The 16,239-nt window shown below is 38.9% G+C and overlaps 1 protein-coding gene across 2 annotated transcripts in view; it reads right to left on the bottom strand.

The window, feature by feature from the left end:
• Positions 1-16,210, bottom strand: part of LOC140948711 (protein Wnt-5a-like) — a 45,029-nt gene extending 28,819 nt beyond the window's left edge. For both annotated transcript variants that reach the window (XM_073397976.1, XM_073397974.1), the window contains exons 1-2: positions 15,808-16,210; positions 7,224-7,298 (exon numbers count right to left, since the gene is read on the bottom strand). In XM_073397976.1, coding sequence (XP_073254077.1) covers positions 7,224-7,298; positions 15,808-15,813 — 81 coding nt within the window. In that variant the 5' untranslated portion in view covers positions 15,814-16,210. The remainder of the gene's footprint in view (positions 1-7,223; positions 7,299-15,807) is intronic.
• Between the last annotated feature and the right edge of the window lie 29 nt (positions 16,211-16,239).

The following is a 16,239-nucleotide window of genomic DNA, read 5'->3' as shown; positions in this document are numbered from 1 at the left end:
ATACGTACCCCTCCCCTGACACAATGATACGCTGGGGGTACGTGTTTGGTAGGTTTAAGCAGTTATGGAGAATCTTGGAGAACCTTCTACAGATGCCCTTATATTTTAAACCTTTGGAGTGCAGGCCCAACTGAAGATGATTGATTTTCGGCCTCTCGATTTGTTTTGAAAAATGGAGAATTAAAGGGTGATAGAATACTAAAGAAATTGGAAAATTATGGAAATAAAATGTTCTTTACTTATTCAGCAGCTAATTTATCTTTCCTATGATTATTTTAAACATATGACCAAAAATAATGAGACACGTTGTAATTGCTTTCTAGAGGATTTTTTTGTATCTGTTATTCTTTTCTTTTAATTAAAACGAGTGTTTTTTAAGTACTCATATAAAACCCTTGGGTTTTGCCATTTCGCTGCTTTGTTTTATACTTTGTTTCCTAAGAAACCAAAAGGAAACTGCTCTTAACATAAATGAGTTCCACCTGAAATTAAGATGACGTCAGGCAGATGCCAATAATAAATATTGTCATTTTTTATGCGTATTGGCTGTCGAAGAAACGACAATTAATACGAAATTTAAGAGCACTGCTCTGTACAAATCGAAAAAATGCTTACAAATTGTAAAGGCTTCAATTGAGTGACGGGTGAAAATCGAAAATTAAAGATCGGCCACCCCCTCTGATAAGTGTTTTCGCGCTTTTCTTTCTGGTTCTTCAAACACTTAATTCTCAATCCAAGTCGTCCTTTTTATAGGAAAAAGAGAAACACTTTTCACCAAAGGAATCTGTATTATAAGGTTTCCTGTTTATTTTACCACACATAGGACCCCCCAAAACCTGTAAAATCTAACCATAAGTTAGCTTTGAGAGATGACCACAAAGCCTATATATATTTGGCATTCTCACGTCATTGTCAACATCGCGTGCAAACCCAGTACAACTGCATGATCATGTACCGAGTCTACCGACTAACTTGCCTCTCAGGGTAAATGTTGCCATTTACCAGAATAACAGGTTTTCACGCAGACTGAATGTCAAGAAACACCTAACATCTCCGGCGTTTTTTGCTATAGAAAAGTTAGACTTTAAATGCGTTCGCCAGTTGAAGTACACTTAATGTTTTATGGTAATCTCCTTTATATTGGTTCTGCAAGAATTCAAAAACAATAATTGCTACTTTGAATGTAGGGCTGATTTACACAAGAAAATAAACTACCATGATAAAGTTACCAACGAATTTCCAATTGTGGGAATCAGTGACAAATTTGGAGACAGAAATCCTTCTCGAGTTGTGATCGAGTGACTGTCAAGGACAATTCTCTCTTTTTGGCGACGCCTTTTTATAACGTCACACTACGACGTCTTATTTTTGAGAGAATTAAAGATAGGAAAGGCCCACACGATCATCAAACTAATACATAATCAGTACAACACAGAGAAGCGAAAACATTGGAAACAAAAACATAAACCCAACTGCCCAGCACTTTAGCATCCTGGACAGTACCAGACATCATTTTATAGTTCACTTCATAGTATAATGACGGGAATTAAACTACAGTACTCTCCAACTCGTATACTGAAGTTAAACTATGCCCAATGAAAACAGTGAGATGTACTGACACACGTACCATAATCGAGAAAACTACACGAAGCATGATAAGTTAGCCTTTCATGAGAGACATTCAGCTAGAGCGGCGAATATATATTAAAGAGACACTAATTGAAAATGTGCAATTTGGAAAGAGAAACTTGTCTATGCTCTATTTCTATAAGATTTTCGGTCGTTTTGACGAAACAACTGAAATGTTCATACAATAACGTAAACGATGGGTAACAATGATCAACGGAAAATGAAAGTATTAAAGGCTGGAAAGGCTGTAGCAAGCTGTGACGAAACAACGCACATGACGAATCAGCAAATATTTTGAGGAACTCTTAACATGTGTGCCTTAGGAAAAACATTTAGCAGCTCAGAGGCTATAGCTTAAATGTCCTCTGGACGATATTTCACCAGTTATTTTGCACCGTGTAAAATATTCTCTTGAAACTGAGGGAAACCACAAAACGTAACTGTTTTCATTCCTAGAACACGTAGTGTGGAGAGATTCAGTATCCGTCAATCTAAATTTTGAATTTCGTCACGAAATCCTACGATGTTACCATTCAATCAAACCTCATGTTCCGTAGGTTGGCTGGGGAATATTGGTTTCTCAGTAGTTTCCTGCGTAAAAATTTGGATTTTTTTCGTCAAATTTTGGTTTTAAAAACCTCTGGGAGTAAAAGGCTTAATAAATAGAATAGAAACACCATCAAAAAGGATTTCTTTTTTTTCAAAATGCAGTGAAATCTTGACGTACAGTTGGCATCTCAAAGAGTACCAAAGAAGCGTTATTAATTATATTTTGATTTATCTGGGTCAAAATTTTTGACGCAATTTGCCCTGGATAGATTGCAAAAACACTTGCCTAAACTTAAAAATTCCAGAATATATGTCGATATTTATTTGACTTTAAGAATATTCTGCAGTTTTTAAGAGAAGATGTTGTCAGGTGACTTTTCCATTCGAACAAGTGTGCTTGGGGTTTATTTCCCATAAAAGCTGCTGATTATCAAGCCTGCGTACTTGGTAACCAACAAAAACTGCTCTGAATGAAAAGATGCAGATCATTGACATAAGGTAGTTTCTGTTATATAACCCAATTTCGAACCACCCAACTGAGAAGTGCATGGGTGTGGTCGGGTGATCTGAGATGGCACAGCGTGGGCGAGACATAGTGAAGCCAGTTTACGACGATTCTCACATCGGATAAACGAAACTCTGTGATATATTTTCCACTTGTTATTTTAAGGATTAAAATTGCCGCAAAAAATTGTTTTGATAACAGAATTATCCTATATGGTGTAAGTTAAGGATCAACGTATTTTTCCGCAAATTAACTTCTTACTTTTTTTAATTAACATTTGGTCTTCAGCAGGAGCCGATTACTTCGACTCCTGGTCTTCAGGTTATGAAGTTGCTGTTTATAACACAGTCATGCAACTGTCTCTGAGACGGACATCGTTATGACCGGCACCAAGTGACCGTTTTAGAGAGATGCCTGTTTTAAAGGGAGGGATCAATTTAGGCTTCTGGGAAACTGTCCACCTACCCCTCCCCGAAGTCAACATTAACACTTACTTCTCACTTAGGGCAAAATGTTGGGTCAGGGGAGAGGTAGGCGGGCAGTTTCCTTGAAACCTAAATTGATCCAAAGGGAGTAAAGAAAGGCAGGAACCAACTCTAGGTGTCCCTTTTATAGAGGGGTCCGTTAAGAGAGAGTCGACTGTATCGCCCTAGGGTTTAGCTGAGTAAACAACAAACTGAATGAACGACTTATGACTCACTTAAAGTAACTGAGGTCGAGGTGACAACTTCCCTTTGCCTTGCAAACAGGTAGACAGCCAGCCTCGTGTGGTTGGGACAACCACGTAGAAATGACCGGTAGCGCCTCAAGTACGGAGGTAACGTAAAAATGCGCCATTAGTTAGTACGGTACAAGAGTGGAGTCTCAGGACACTTTGTTACTCTAGAACACCTCATTTTTACGAGCTGGGACACTTTGTACTGGACAGATGGGCACCGCGAGCGGGCGGAGAATGAGGCACAATTGCAATGATAAGAAAACTGAGCTGCGCGAGGTTCACAGTTAAGCATAAATGGAATTTATACTGCACAACCATTCTGTAACTGGTGAGCATAAGAACAATCGACGCTTACAGGAGTCTATCTTATGACCTCTGGGGCAAAATAGAAACTCACACAGAAAAATGGGTAACTTCACGTTTACAAATAATCGGTTGTGCTTTTTTAAAGCGGAAACGAAATTTAAAAATTCCAGTTTATGATAGTGAAGCATTCAGACTATGAGAGAGGCGAGACTTCTCTTTTTCATTAAGAAGCGTTATTATATGTAATTTAATTTGATTTTGTTTGTGAAGAAACTACTACTTTTATTATTATTATTATGTCTAGTTACTACTTGATTAAGTATTACCCTTGAAGCTCTTGACTTAATCAATTTTCCGAAGCAGGGTAATGAAACGCCGCTATCTGCCGATATAGAAGCCAAGCAGATCTAGAAAATAACGATTTAAGAGCTGTTTAACTGAACACAAAACATGGGGGCAGATAAAGAGTAACCCACCTCTTACAAGTTGTATAACTGTTAGCCAACAAAGTCGACTTTACTTCTTTCCACCGGGGCTAAATCCAATCTTGAATGTTGAATTCAAATCAATTGTAAACGGTCTATATGACTTTGATAAGCTTGTGGACATGAAGAAAAAATATTTATTTAAAATAACTCAGTCTGTTAAGCCGCAGAAAAATTGGGGTGGCTAAGAGTTTTGCCGCCTTCTGGCAGGCTATTTTTGACCCCAATTTAAGTCATCGACCTGCGTCAATTCGCCCAAAGATATAAAACCATAAATAACCGTCTGGGAATTTGAAATGACGTGAAAAGAATTAAAGAAAGACGATTAAAAGCCATTACATTTTCCACGGAAAATTGTTTTTGCTCCATGCGACCAATTATAATGGTCAGTCTAGTCACGGAATAACAACGTTAAGCATATATCCGGAAAACTTCCACTCTGTGGTGTAGTTTGTAATTTGAAACTAATTACCTTAAATGAAGCAGAATGGGGTGGCGGAAACTGTTATGTGAGGGATGTTATGAACTCAGAAAATTATTTTGACGCACAACTTGCAAAAAATTTACGCGATATAGCCTAATGCTCGCTGTGAGGCTTTAGGTGTAATTCCCACGTAACCGCGATTTGTCTGGAGAAATCAGAAATGGCATTCATTGCCCACTGAATTGATTATATATTTACAAGTCCTACGATCAACGGGACAACCTGCAAGTCAATTTTCTATGGGTATGATCTTTTGATAAGATGAATCTTTTCTTTTACGCAGTTGCTGTCTAATACGGACAGCATCCAATTCGTTTTAATGGTGAATAATCCCCTGCTATTAAGGAATTTCTTTGTTAGGTACCGACAGCACAATTTTATCATTCTTATCCTTGCTAAAACAGGCAGTCAGCGGCATCTCTAAATGCTTAGACAGTCGTATGACTTATTTCCACCGTTTTTGTAACCTAGTGACCAGTTCCTTTTTAAAGTTAGGTCAACACTTTTTTGTCGCCAATCAAATGAATTTAAATTTCATCTTCTCAACCGCTGTTTACCTTATTTCCAGTCTCACTGCATTACTTATTTCGTCCAGACCGTCCAATTTTTTTCTTTCTGTTAATCGAATATAAGAACGTCCCTGTTGGATCCTGCTTTAGGGTGCTTCTACATGGCGTCACGGCGACCATATTGGTGTACGGCAGCCGACAAGTTGGTGTTCCAATAAATTTGCATGCTTAGACGCTAGCTATCGTGCTAGTATGAACTGTCCGGCCTAATAGGCACACTAACTCCTTAACTAACTCCTTGATTTGAGGGTCTCTATCCACAATAAAGGGAGTTGACTCACAGTACTCTCAAAAGACACCGTTTCTCGTTTGTGGTGACCACTGACATCACTGATTTGTACAAAGCAACGAGCTGAGTAATGCTACGAAGAACTATGCAGATCGAGGTGGGTCTTAGGTTGAGACGATGATGGGTATTATTTCGGGAAAACCACGTGAAATGTCTGAGGTTGTTTTTATTTACAAGGAAATGAGTTACCGAAAGAATTATATTGCACCTTAGATCATCAGGTTCTGTTTTCATTTTCGAATCCAGGCCTAATAGAGCTTACCACAGCGGGTTTAGTTTTGACGATCAAGTTTATTAATAAATGGATGCCCGCACTTGAAATAGCTAGTTTGACCAGTGGCCGGGGGAGGCTTCAAAGGCTAGAGGCGATTCAGACAGAGACTCCTTTTGTCCTCCTCTTTAATTTTACGAGAAAATTTCTAAATTTCTAAAGTTTTGAAAGTCAAAGATACTTAAGAATCAACTTTGTACTTGATTTCTCCTAAAATATTACGAAATGTAACGATAAAGTGTGGGGAAAAAAGACGAAGAATATATAAGAAATATACTATTTTAAACAACTTGGACGGCATCATAACGACAGAGCAGGCAATTAAACCAAGTGAAGTCCATAAAAACTAATAAAAGATTTTTGAACTACGTGGGCAGAAAATGGACGTGGTTCAAAAGACAAGAAGACAGGTAATTGCATTCCAATCGAGCACTTTACACTTACTAACTAACTTACAACATCACTTAAGGTAAACAGTAATTGTTTGCGCTGATATCGCAAAGATACCGGCCGGGGGTAAATGGAGTCGTTAAACACTGAGGTCGTAGACTGTCAATAAAGGTTGACTTTTCAATCAATTTCAATTACTGAGTCACTTAACTTCACAATAGTACTCGAGGTATTACCCCGCTTAGACGGGGAGAAAGCAGATCGTTGGCAAACGATCTGCTTGACAAACTAATGTATTTCATATCATCAACATATCGCAGTTAGACGGTGATCATGCTTGAAAATTTTTTCAACATATTTAAATCCAACATATTTCAAAAGAGAAAGTTGGTCCGATAATCTTTAAGAAGAGTTTCACTTGACTTACCAGGAATCGAAAAGTTAGCGAGAAAATAATGATAACAAACGGCGAAATTAATGAACGGAGATTTGTGGTACTCCGGCGAGTTTGTCTTGGTGACCCAACGATGCTCCACAAGTTTCAAGGACGTGGTTATGGCTAAGAAACGGAACGGAATTGAAGCAATGATAGCTACACATTGAGAGAACTGTACCCAACTTAAATTGAGGCAAGATGGAAAATATATTGAGCGGTTCAGACCAGCAAATTCTTTGCCTTAAAAAACCTAGGTATCTTTACCCTAATCTCTTATAGTTTGGCGATTTGGTGCATAATATTACACCATTGCTTTGTGTACCACTAAAAGCTGAAGGCTATATACTGACTGTTAAGTGTAAAACCTGACACTTCCAGTCATTGAGTCCTTTAAAAGATTACGACTAACAGTACAGACTTAATAAAGATTCACTTGTACTCTTTTACAAGCTTTACATTTATTTGTGTTTATCACAAACAAACGAAACTCTATGGAGACGTTTTGGGTTGCAGTGGTCGCTTTAGCCACTAACGATGTGCTAGACGCAACTTATTCAATACTCATAATACATTAACAGCACATTTAACTTACATTTGTACTCCTTTGCGAAGATCCTTTTTGCACCTCACTGGCTTTCTCCTCGGAAGTCTGTGGCTGATTTAATCTCTGTTTGGAGGAACGAAGCGTCACGGTTTTAGTTTAAAGCTTGGTCTAATTGAAAAAATTGATATTGAACATAAATAGCCTCCGGCTGGCGCTTATTAAAGCGAGTAAAGAACAATAAAAGTATTTTTTTATCAGAGGTTGAATAAACCACAACAGTTAAACCGAATAGAAATAAACTCCAACTCTAACCAGTAGGAAATTCCGTGACGCTGTCTGCCTTTAGCTTTGAAATGCAACGATTTCCCTTAGTTGAATACCTTTCTGTCTCAATTTGGTTTCTTTTCAAAACACCGCAAAGAAAAAAAACGGATATAGTTTTTCTTTGAACTTTTTTTAGAGAAAGACCTTCCCTGCTGATCAAGGGAGGGCTTTGGCTCCATTCTATAAACATTAAAAAAGTTGAACAGGTTCAAAAGTGGCGGCCGATGAGCTATGATTGGACAACATTTCCAGTCATCTTTGTTGCTACCGTTTATAGTTGTAGAATTGAAACTCAGACACCCGAAGAATAAGATGAATCATATAGAACGAAGACACTCTTGAGAAAACAAACACAGATTAAGACCACAAAACGGTTTTGATTTATTTGCAATTTGCATTTACACTTCGTTGAACGAACAAGTGTTAGAAGTAACCATCAGATAATCCAAAGTTCGCAGTTCGTTTTGACCAATTTTTCGTTTCCTCTTTTCTCCTGTTTCTTCGCATTTTTTGCAGCAATTGAGATAATTTTGTGGAGCGTGTATTTTTTTTCTCCTGTAGGTAAAAGGGTCGTGTCTCGAGTGCGTATTACACAAATAATGCTTAGTTTATTTTAATTGTGGCGGTATTCTTTAGCTAATTCTTCGAGGTCGGGGTCATCGAATAAAAGAAGCCGACAAAACTACATTTCACGTAATCTAACTTAAAGTGGTGGATCCATATATAAATAATCTTGGATTTAATACTGCTTTGTATGCTGGCAATTAAAGCAGCTTGCATGCAGTAATGTTGCAAGAAGCAGAATTCATTTTTCCCGATTAAAAGACGGTTGTAATTGATTGCACGTCAAAGAGCGAAAGACGTCACAGCGGGAAGCAATTGACGCGCACTTCATGTTAAGAGGGTGAGAAAAGATTTAAGGCGCGCGCAACGTTATAGCGTCCTTGGAATTCGCTCGATTGGGTCGTTATTTCAAGGGTTCTTCAAAGTCATTCACTTATTTATTTGTTTCCAATTAAAACGAGACAGGTAGTAAATGCAAGGGCATTACATAAGATGGAAACCTGACCTAATCTTCTTTCATCGTTGAAGAATGGTTGTGCAAATTGCATGCCTTGCAATAATTAACTTTGTGACCATTTGGTGTTGTAGCTCTCTGATAATTGAGACGTCTTTCATACAGTATAAATATTTTGCACGAGACATTTAAGAACAGATCTAGGTTTTAGCTTTGATACCTTATAATATTTGTTACGCTGTTTTTGTCGTTTTTTTAAGTCACCGCTAGTGTTTTATCCAAAGAGATTTTGAGACTTGTAAGTTCACGACTAATTGCTCTGACAATTAGAGCCATGAGGATTTAGCAGGGTAAGGAGTTTACTCGAAATTAACAGATAAAAGCTCTTGTGAAGTTCCATGCAAATATAACGTAAACACCATATGAGTGCTTCAAGTTTGGCAAATATTGCGAAGATCAATTATAATCGGTTTCGTCTTCGTCGTCGACGCCACGTCATCTTTGTCATTGCTATTGTCATCGACCAAGGTTATCGTAGTCGTCTTCGTCATCATCGTGGCGATAGTAGAGCCCTTAAGATATGAAGACGGGGACGACTACGGGGACAAAATTAACCTTAAATTTTTTTCTTGCATTCTCCAAAAAATGACATCCCGGGAAGCCCCAGAAACTTGTTTCTGCCAGTAGGACATTCTCGCTCAAATCCGTAGTAGAATGACGACACGACGGCTATCGTGTTTTCCCGCCAAAATGAGGCTGGTTCAAGCTCGCGCACTTCTTAGTATTGTCGGAAAAAGTCTCGTTTTCGTAGCTGTCCGCGTCTTAGAATCTAAAAGTCTCTAGTACTCGTTTTTGTAGTTTTAGAAGCTGTAGTAGCAGTTTCAGCGATTTCTTGGGAGTGTAGACTCAAATAGCCGAGGTCCAGTCAACACTCAACACCACAATTATAATACAGGCAATAGCTGATAGCTGGATCCCCAGTAAAAATAAATTACAGAATTGACAGAATTAAACTACAAAATTGATCGAAATAAAGCCCCACTTTTACAGACTCTGGTAAATATGGGTACTAACTCGCAGTTCTAAGAGCGTCCACGATAACGGGAATTGAATGTACCTGCAAACCACTACTCCCACGATAAGAAACCTGAGGGGTGCGGTCATGACTGTGCATACTTTTATCTGTGGTTACCTTACTCTAATTATTAACCTTGACCCCTCTCCTGGACGGTATCTCGATATATTCGAGGGATTTTTCGTTCGTCTTTAAGCTCTGACCCCCTTGAGTGAGTCTCGCACGTCAAGAAACACATCCCTCTTGACCACAATGGACACCTTGCGTACCGAACGAGTACTAGACATCCTGGCAGAATGACTTCAAAGTTAAACTCAGTTTTCACAAACAAATCCTGAAAAAAATGTGCTTAAAAAAGGAAAATAAATGGTCGGTGGATCCTCATTGAGTGACGTCATTGCCCTTCCAAGCTGGCCTGGCGACGCATGCGCTCACGTTGACCATTCAGATTTAAATTAGGGCAGTTCTCCATTTAACATGAGACAGGAAGCTGACTAAGCAGGCAGGGAAAGGCACGAGGATATCCTCGTCTGTTGAACCTGTGGAAATTACCGGAAACCCTTAAGACGTTCCTGCCCTACCTTGTTTTATATGGTGCACAAAAACACGAAACGTTTGACTGATACTGAAATAACTTTGACTTAATATGTTGTTCTCGGACAAAATCGTGAGCCATTTCAGTATACGCCTTCAATGTAATCAGCCAACACTCGTTGTATTGGCGTTGTATATCAGAGGTGTCCGCCTAACGAAAAATTAAAGGAAATATCCGAAGAACGGTGGTGATCAACATCGGGTGTCAGTCTTGGAAAGTGCCTGTGTTATAAAAGTATCTCTCTTCGAAACGAAACTTAAATCGCGTGTCTTTTGGAAATGGAGCGTTTTCCAATGCAAGTACTTTGCTCTTACAACAATAGCAGTTATTGGGCGAGGCTTAGTAAAAACACTTAATGACTGGTCGCAAGGGAAACAGTCAAACAAAATTAACTGTTTCCCTCGCCACCAGTCTTTATGTGATTTGTTATATAGCTTGAAATTTTGAAGCTGGAAATTCATTAAACCTCGCTCTAACGGCGGTCGTCGGTCAACGTACACTGTTACCCTCTGACGTCATAGATTTTTGCAATGTTGCCCGCACAGAGATTTTGGCGGGAAACAGTTTCATTGTTAGATGTCATGTGACCTCGAAGTAACCAATGAGAGCGCGCGATGTTGGGAAAAATTTCCAGCTACATAACAAATAAGAATGATTCAGGGACACCCTCCTCGACCTGCATAACTCTTCATAACATACCGGCTGCTTAGTATCGAAAATGGACTCGGTCGCTTAGGGGAGCGTCTCATTGAAAAAGGGGTTTCACGATGCAGACCGAAACTAAGGGTGATCGTTCACGGGAGCGGTTTGAAGGAGCCGAATGTGTATTAAATTAAACTATTTTGAATGGACCTAACCAAGCATAACCTAATAAAAACCCAATGTCATTAAACAAATGCTCCATTGATAACCAGGAATACACGTGGTTAAAACATTACAATAAAATATAAAATGGCCGTGTTGGATTAAGTTTAACTTGTTTCCCGTACATAATTAACATTAAAAAACTCCTGTGGGTTAAACTAATTAAAAATAAGAGTTTGTTGTCGATTATTGTATTGCTTGACAACGGTAAATTAGTGGCGGCCTATTTGACCTGATCTTAGCAAGATAACTCGGTTATAAATAATTATACTCATTGTTAGGCTTTCGGTCACGTTTTGTCAAAGGGAATATTCGACGGATGAATGGCTACGTTTAATAAAAAAAAAACTAAGGATAAATTGAAATTCCTACTCAAAAAATCGTCTAGACAAATCAGTCAGCGACCCACTTTGACAAGGAAATACTTGACGGAACGACAACCAAACAGTCCAGATGGCTAGAACGAAGAAAACGCAACCACAGAAAGCGAATAGGACACTAATACTCTTGAACGTTTATTTAATTGGCGTCTTATGTGGTTTATATCTGCACAGATATACAGAGGGCAAAACGGCAGTAAGCTACCACCTCTCATAAGCAATTAAAATTCTTCCAATCAAAGTCCTATAGTTGGAACTTCTCGAAAGAGACTGTGACCTCATTATTGACATGACGGTAAATAATTTTCCATGGCTTTTACCGTGGGCGACCACTTGACTAACGGATTTTCGAGGTCTGGTCTGACAAAGGGTGTAGAAAATTACATCCATGGTCTGAAATAGGGTCAGTATTCGGAGAACCCGGGCGGCACACCCCCGCCAAGAATTCCTAGGAGCTGCCCCAACGGAGTCTGATTTCTATGTTCTCTGTAAGCAACACGCTACTCAAATGAAACGAAACCTTTTTAGTAACATGGAACAACAAAAATAGTATCAGTAGTCTTCCAAAAAAAAAGGTGTGTCCGAAAGTCTTCTCGGAAGAGAATCCTGTGGTTCCATTCGACTCTCTTAGACGAGCACTAAATCTTCGCAATTTGGCTGGTTGCTTACCCTTTAAGCCACAATATCCACATACAAATTCTCCAAACTGGTCTCCATACATTTCCTTAGAGAATTAGTTGAGAGAATTTGTAAAAGATCAAAGAATTTTCCCTTAGGTGATTATTTTATTTATTCTTATAAACCTTTCTTTAAATATCATGTACCGATATTGTTAGGAGAAGATTGATGTTGGTCACTCCTGGGATTTCACGGGATAACGGACGTTCAACTGCATTACCGTAAAGAATTCATTTTTGCGGTATTGAATAACTATTGGGGGATCCAGCTGAGGAGCCCGGGGGGCCTGGTCCCCCCTTATTTTTAGACCAAAATGAGGCCCGAGGGGCCGAAAAGAATTTTTTCGAGACCGGGCCTCCCCCTTATCTGAAGGTGTGGATCCGCCACTGATAACGGTACCACACGGGCGGACAAAATCTCCAGACCTGTGATTATATACGTTGTGAGGTGCATATTGATTGAGTTTAGTTCTTCTCAAGGCTGACCATTTTTCTTTGTTTTGATGTCTTTTTGAATAACCCAAAAGTGCACTTGCATATATTTCAGTTTTGACAATAAGTACTTTGGCTCTTTACAGAAGACCGGAACAGCGATTGTTTCGTTGATGTACGCTTCATAGTACACCTGATACATTATATTGAAATTGCAACCTAAAAAAGCCTCCAAGTGAGCCTCCAAGTGAAACAGTGGTCGTTTGACTTCACCCAAGGAACCACAGGCAACCCAAAGATTAGTGTGCCGCGCACGTCCGGACGCTCGCAGAAACAACGCTATGAGAAGTATTCCTTGGACTCTTTTGAAAACTGTTTATCACGCATTACAAGATTTTTCTAAACTAAGACGACATCCGACGGTGTGACCTGTGAAAAAATGCTTCTGGGCACCGCCAGCTTATATTCTAACAAGTCAACAGCTGAGAAAATAAGGGAGTCTGACATGGTCTGAGGTTTCACTAAATGCTGTTTGAATGTAAAGTATTTTGAGGTTGACCATCCATACAATTGGGTCAATTTGGCCTTCCCTTTCATATTATCCCCACGTAAAAAAAACCCTGACGTTGGCCTGATACAGAACTTCAGTTTTTTCAACTTATGGACAATATCAATTAATCGGATGTCTTTCGACATGTATGGATGGATCTACTAGCAGTCCATTGCAAATCCGGCATTCTCATTGGCCAGTGTTCTCGAAAGCTAGCGAGGATAGAGTAGGAAACAAGCAAAATTGCTCTTAAATAGACCTTGTCACGGTTTTCGACGCCATCTTGACGAGTAGGCAAACGCGTGAGAAATTACAGTGTTTGTATGAGAATCTAATGTCGAATAATTTCCGTGGAACGGCTGTTCTGAAAAAAATATGAATTGTAAACTAAAGCTTCACTCCTAAGGATTCTCCTGAACACATTTGAGGGCGTTACATGTACTAGAAGACCTAGAACCACTTTTAAAAGTTTTCTATACATTTGTCTGTAAGAAAGTCCCGGGAAAATTACAGACAAATTAATGGAAAATCTAAAGCAAGCCTCAGGAGAAATTTAAGCACGGGTACGCCCCCAAACTTTTTTAGGACAATCCTTTGCTTTGTAGTTTTAGTTTACAATTGATATTTTTTTCAGAACAGCGGTTTTACGGAAATTATTCGACATTAGATTCTCATACAGACGCTGTAATTTTTCATGCGTTTGCCTGCTTGTCAAGATGGCGTCGAAAACCGTGACAAGGTCTATTTGAACTAACATACTAGAAGAAGTCTACCAAAAAAAATTTGAAGCTGCTCAACATCGATTCCTGTCGGCTTTGACAATTATCATTAACCGCAAAGGACCGCATATGCCGTAGAACGAAGGATCTAAAGAAGACCTGATCAGCAAAAATATACCAAGTATTAAACACATGGAAATCTGCAAAGCTGATCGTACTTCGTGAAAATTAACTTTGCAACCTAACTTTGTTTTGGGTTCTATCGATGTCGTGTTGATGTCTTGAATAGTTAATTTTCACGTAGTGCGAACATGCAGCTTTGCAGATTTAGAAATGCTAGTCAACATGACTAAGGGTTGTTCCAGGCTTCTTAATCACACGCGGTTTTCGGATTTTCATAATAAGAGGTCACGAAAACAGGCTACCTACCTCAATGCTTAGAAGCACGAAAAAGAAACAACATCAAACAGACTAGATGCTCCTCGTAGATGGTTTTCAATTGTGCATTCTAGATCTATTTTAATCTGTTTGCATTTAAGTCTTTAGCTACTCATACCGAGTGTTATGACATCGTAGTTTGCTTTTAATTAATTCTGGTAATTTTCAGAAAAAGACAGGAAAAATATTGATTCAGTAAACCGCTGAAGTGTCAAATTCTTTGGATTTACACTGTACGGTGTAAAACTGTTATAAATACACAGGAATTTAGGAAGCGTGTGAATACTACCTCTTACATAAGCTTTTTTCCTCGTAATTGTCTTAAGAGTGTTTTTTAAACACTTTTCTCGGAGTGACGACATCTCTAATATTCGTGAGACACTTTTGACAATATCTAAGATTTATGTTGGAGAACAGACCAAACCATATTCGCTTTGCTTGTTTTCTTAGCATAAAAACTATTTGGATAGCGCCAAGCTGGCGGACTTACTCTAACCATTGCAGTTACAGAAACGAAAACAAAATGCCATACCAAGGAAGTGGATAATCGTATCACAAAAACCTCGAGTAAAAACATCTAGGAAATGTTTTTATCTGCTGTGTTAAGTTATAGATCCCTTGTGCTGAATCGTCTTTAAGTTAATATTGGGAAGTTAATATTTGGATAGGGGTTAAGATTTGTACCAGCTAAGTTTGATGACTTATAAGCGTATATATGGTGTAAAGCTCTCGAAACCAAATTGACCCAAGGTGGCCATGTTCACTACACCTATAAAATCTTATCTGAAGACTATCCGATTAGGGCCAGATAATGGACTTTCACAGAAGTTTCTCGTAGACAAATCACCTTTATTCGAACAATTATACAACAACTCTTTTCAAACAATAACACCATTTTAAGTCAGACCGATTATAAAGATAGACATATTTTGAACCCCGACACGGATTACCAATTAAAAAATATCTATCTATCGAGCATAAAAACTTTATCAACAGACGATAATCAAGGCCAACGCTAAACTGATATTCTAGCAGCGCAAAGAGTAGCAAAGGTCGAGGATAACCCACATAAGAGGCTACTTTTGACAAAGGAACGCTCATTAATGCCATACCTCACAGTACGGATCCCTGTCAGTTTAGTTCGTTATCATCCCCAGTCATACGTAAGTATTTTAACGTGGTTAATATCGACTGGACCTTAAAATGACCCTCTAACAACGGAGCAGTTTTCGAGCCGGTGCAAAAAAGACCTAAATCATACTACAGAGAGATTTCGCGGCCGCTTTCAACAACGGAAACGAGTTTATAAGGGTAAACAAAAAACTTGATCAATTCAATTTAATACTATATTGTTACGTCTTCTCGCGAAGCCTTTCCAAGTTTAAGTTTCGACAAAAGATGTTAAATGTGAACATATTTTTCATGGACAGGAACGAGCCGACGTATCCACGCTTTCTCTAGTAAAGGTTACGTACAGTTATCCAATATGGAAAGAAAAAAAAGGTTGCTGTGGAAGACAACTTCCCGGTAATCACTGCATGCACAGAGTATATCACCTACCCGCATTCCATCCAATGTGTGTTGTGTTGTTGTCGAATCCTTCTTGCTGTCTCCTCGCTGCTCCTCTCTGTCGTTACGTAAAACCAGGGACCTTCCACGAAGCAAGCTCAGTTAAGCCAAGCAGGTGAAGAGTAAGGGTGACCTAATATTTTCAGCTACTACGCCGGCGCCTGTTATTTGTAAATCATTCGCGCACATTATTCTGCAAAATTAATCCCTAGCATGGCAAGGTTTAGTTCTCACCTTTCCAACCTAAGCGATTTAAGATTTGACGAGATAAAACCAACTGTTGTCTTCAAGATGGGTGGCTTATGTTGTTTTAACCCTGTCAAGTTCGCTCTGCCAAGTAAAGTTTTTACCAAAACAACGCCTTCGAGGGAAATAAATAAGATTCTCGCTCACTTCAAAGAATAATTCGGTGCACACCTACGT

The sequence above is a fragment of the Porites lutea genome, chromosome 9 (assembly GCF_958299795.1).
Source record: "Porites lutea chromosome 9, jaPorLute2.1, whole genome shotgun sequence".
In the NCBI taxonomy this organism is placed as follows: Eukaryota; Metazoa; Cnidaria; class Anthozoa; order Scleractinia; family Poritidae; genus Porites; species Porites lutea.
This window is presented reverse-complemented; position numbering and strand designations above follow the sequence as displayed.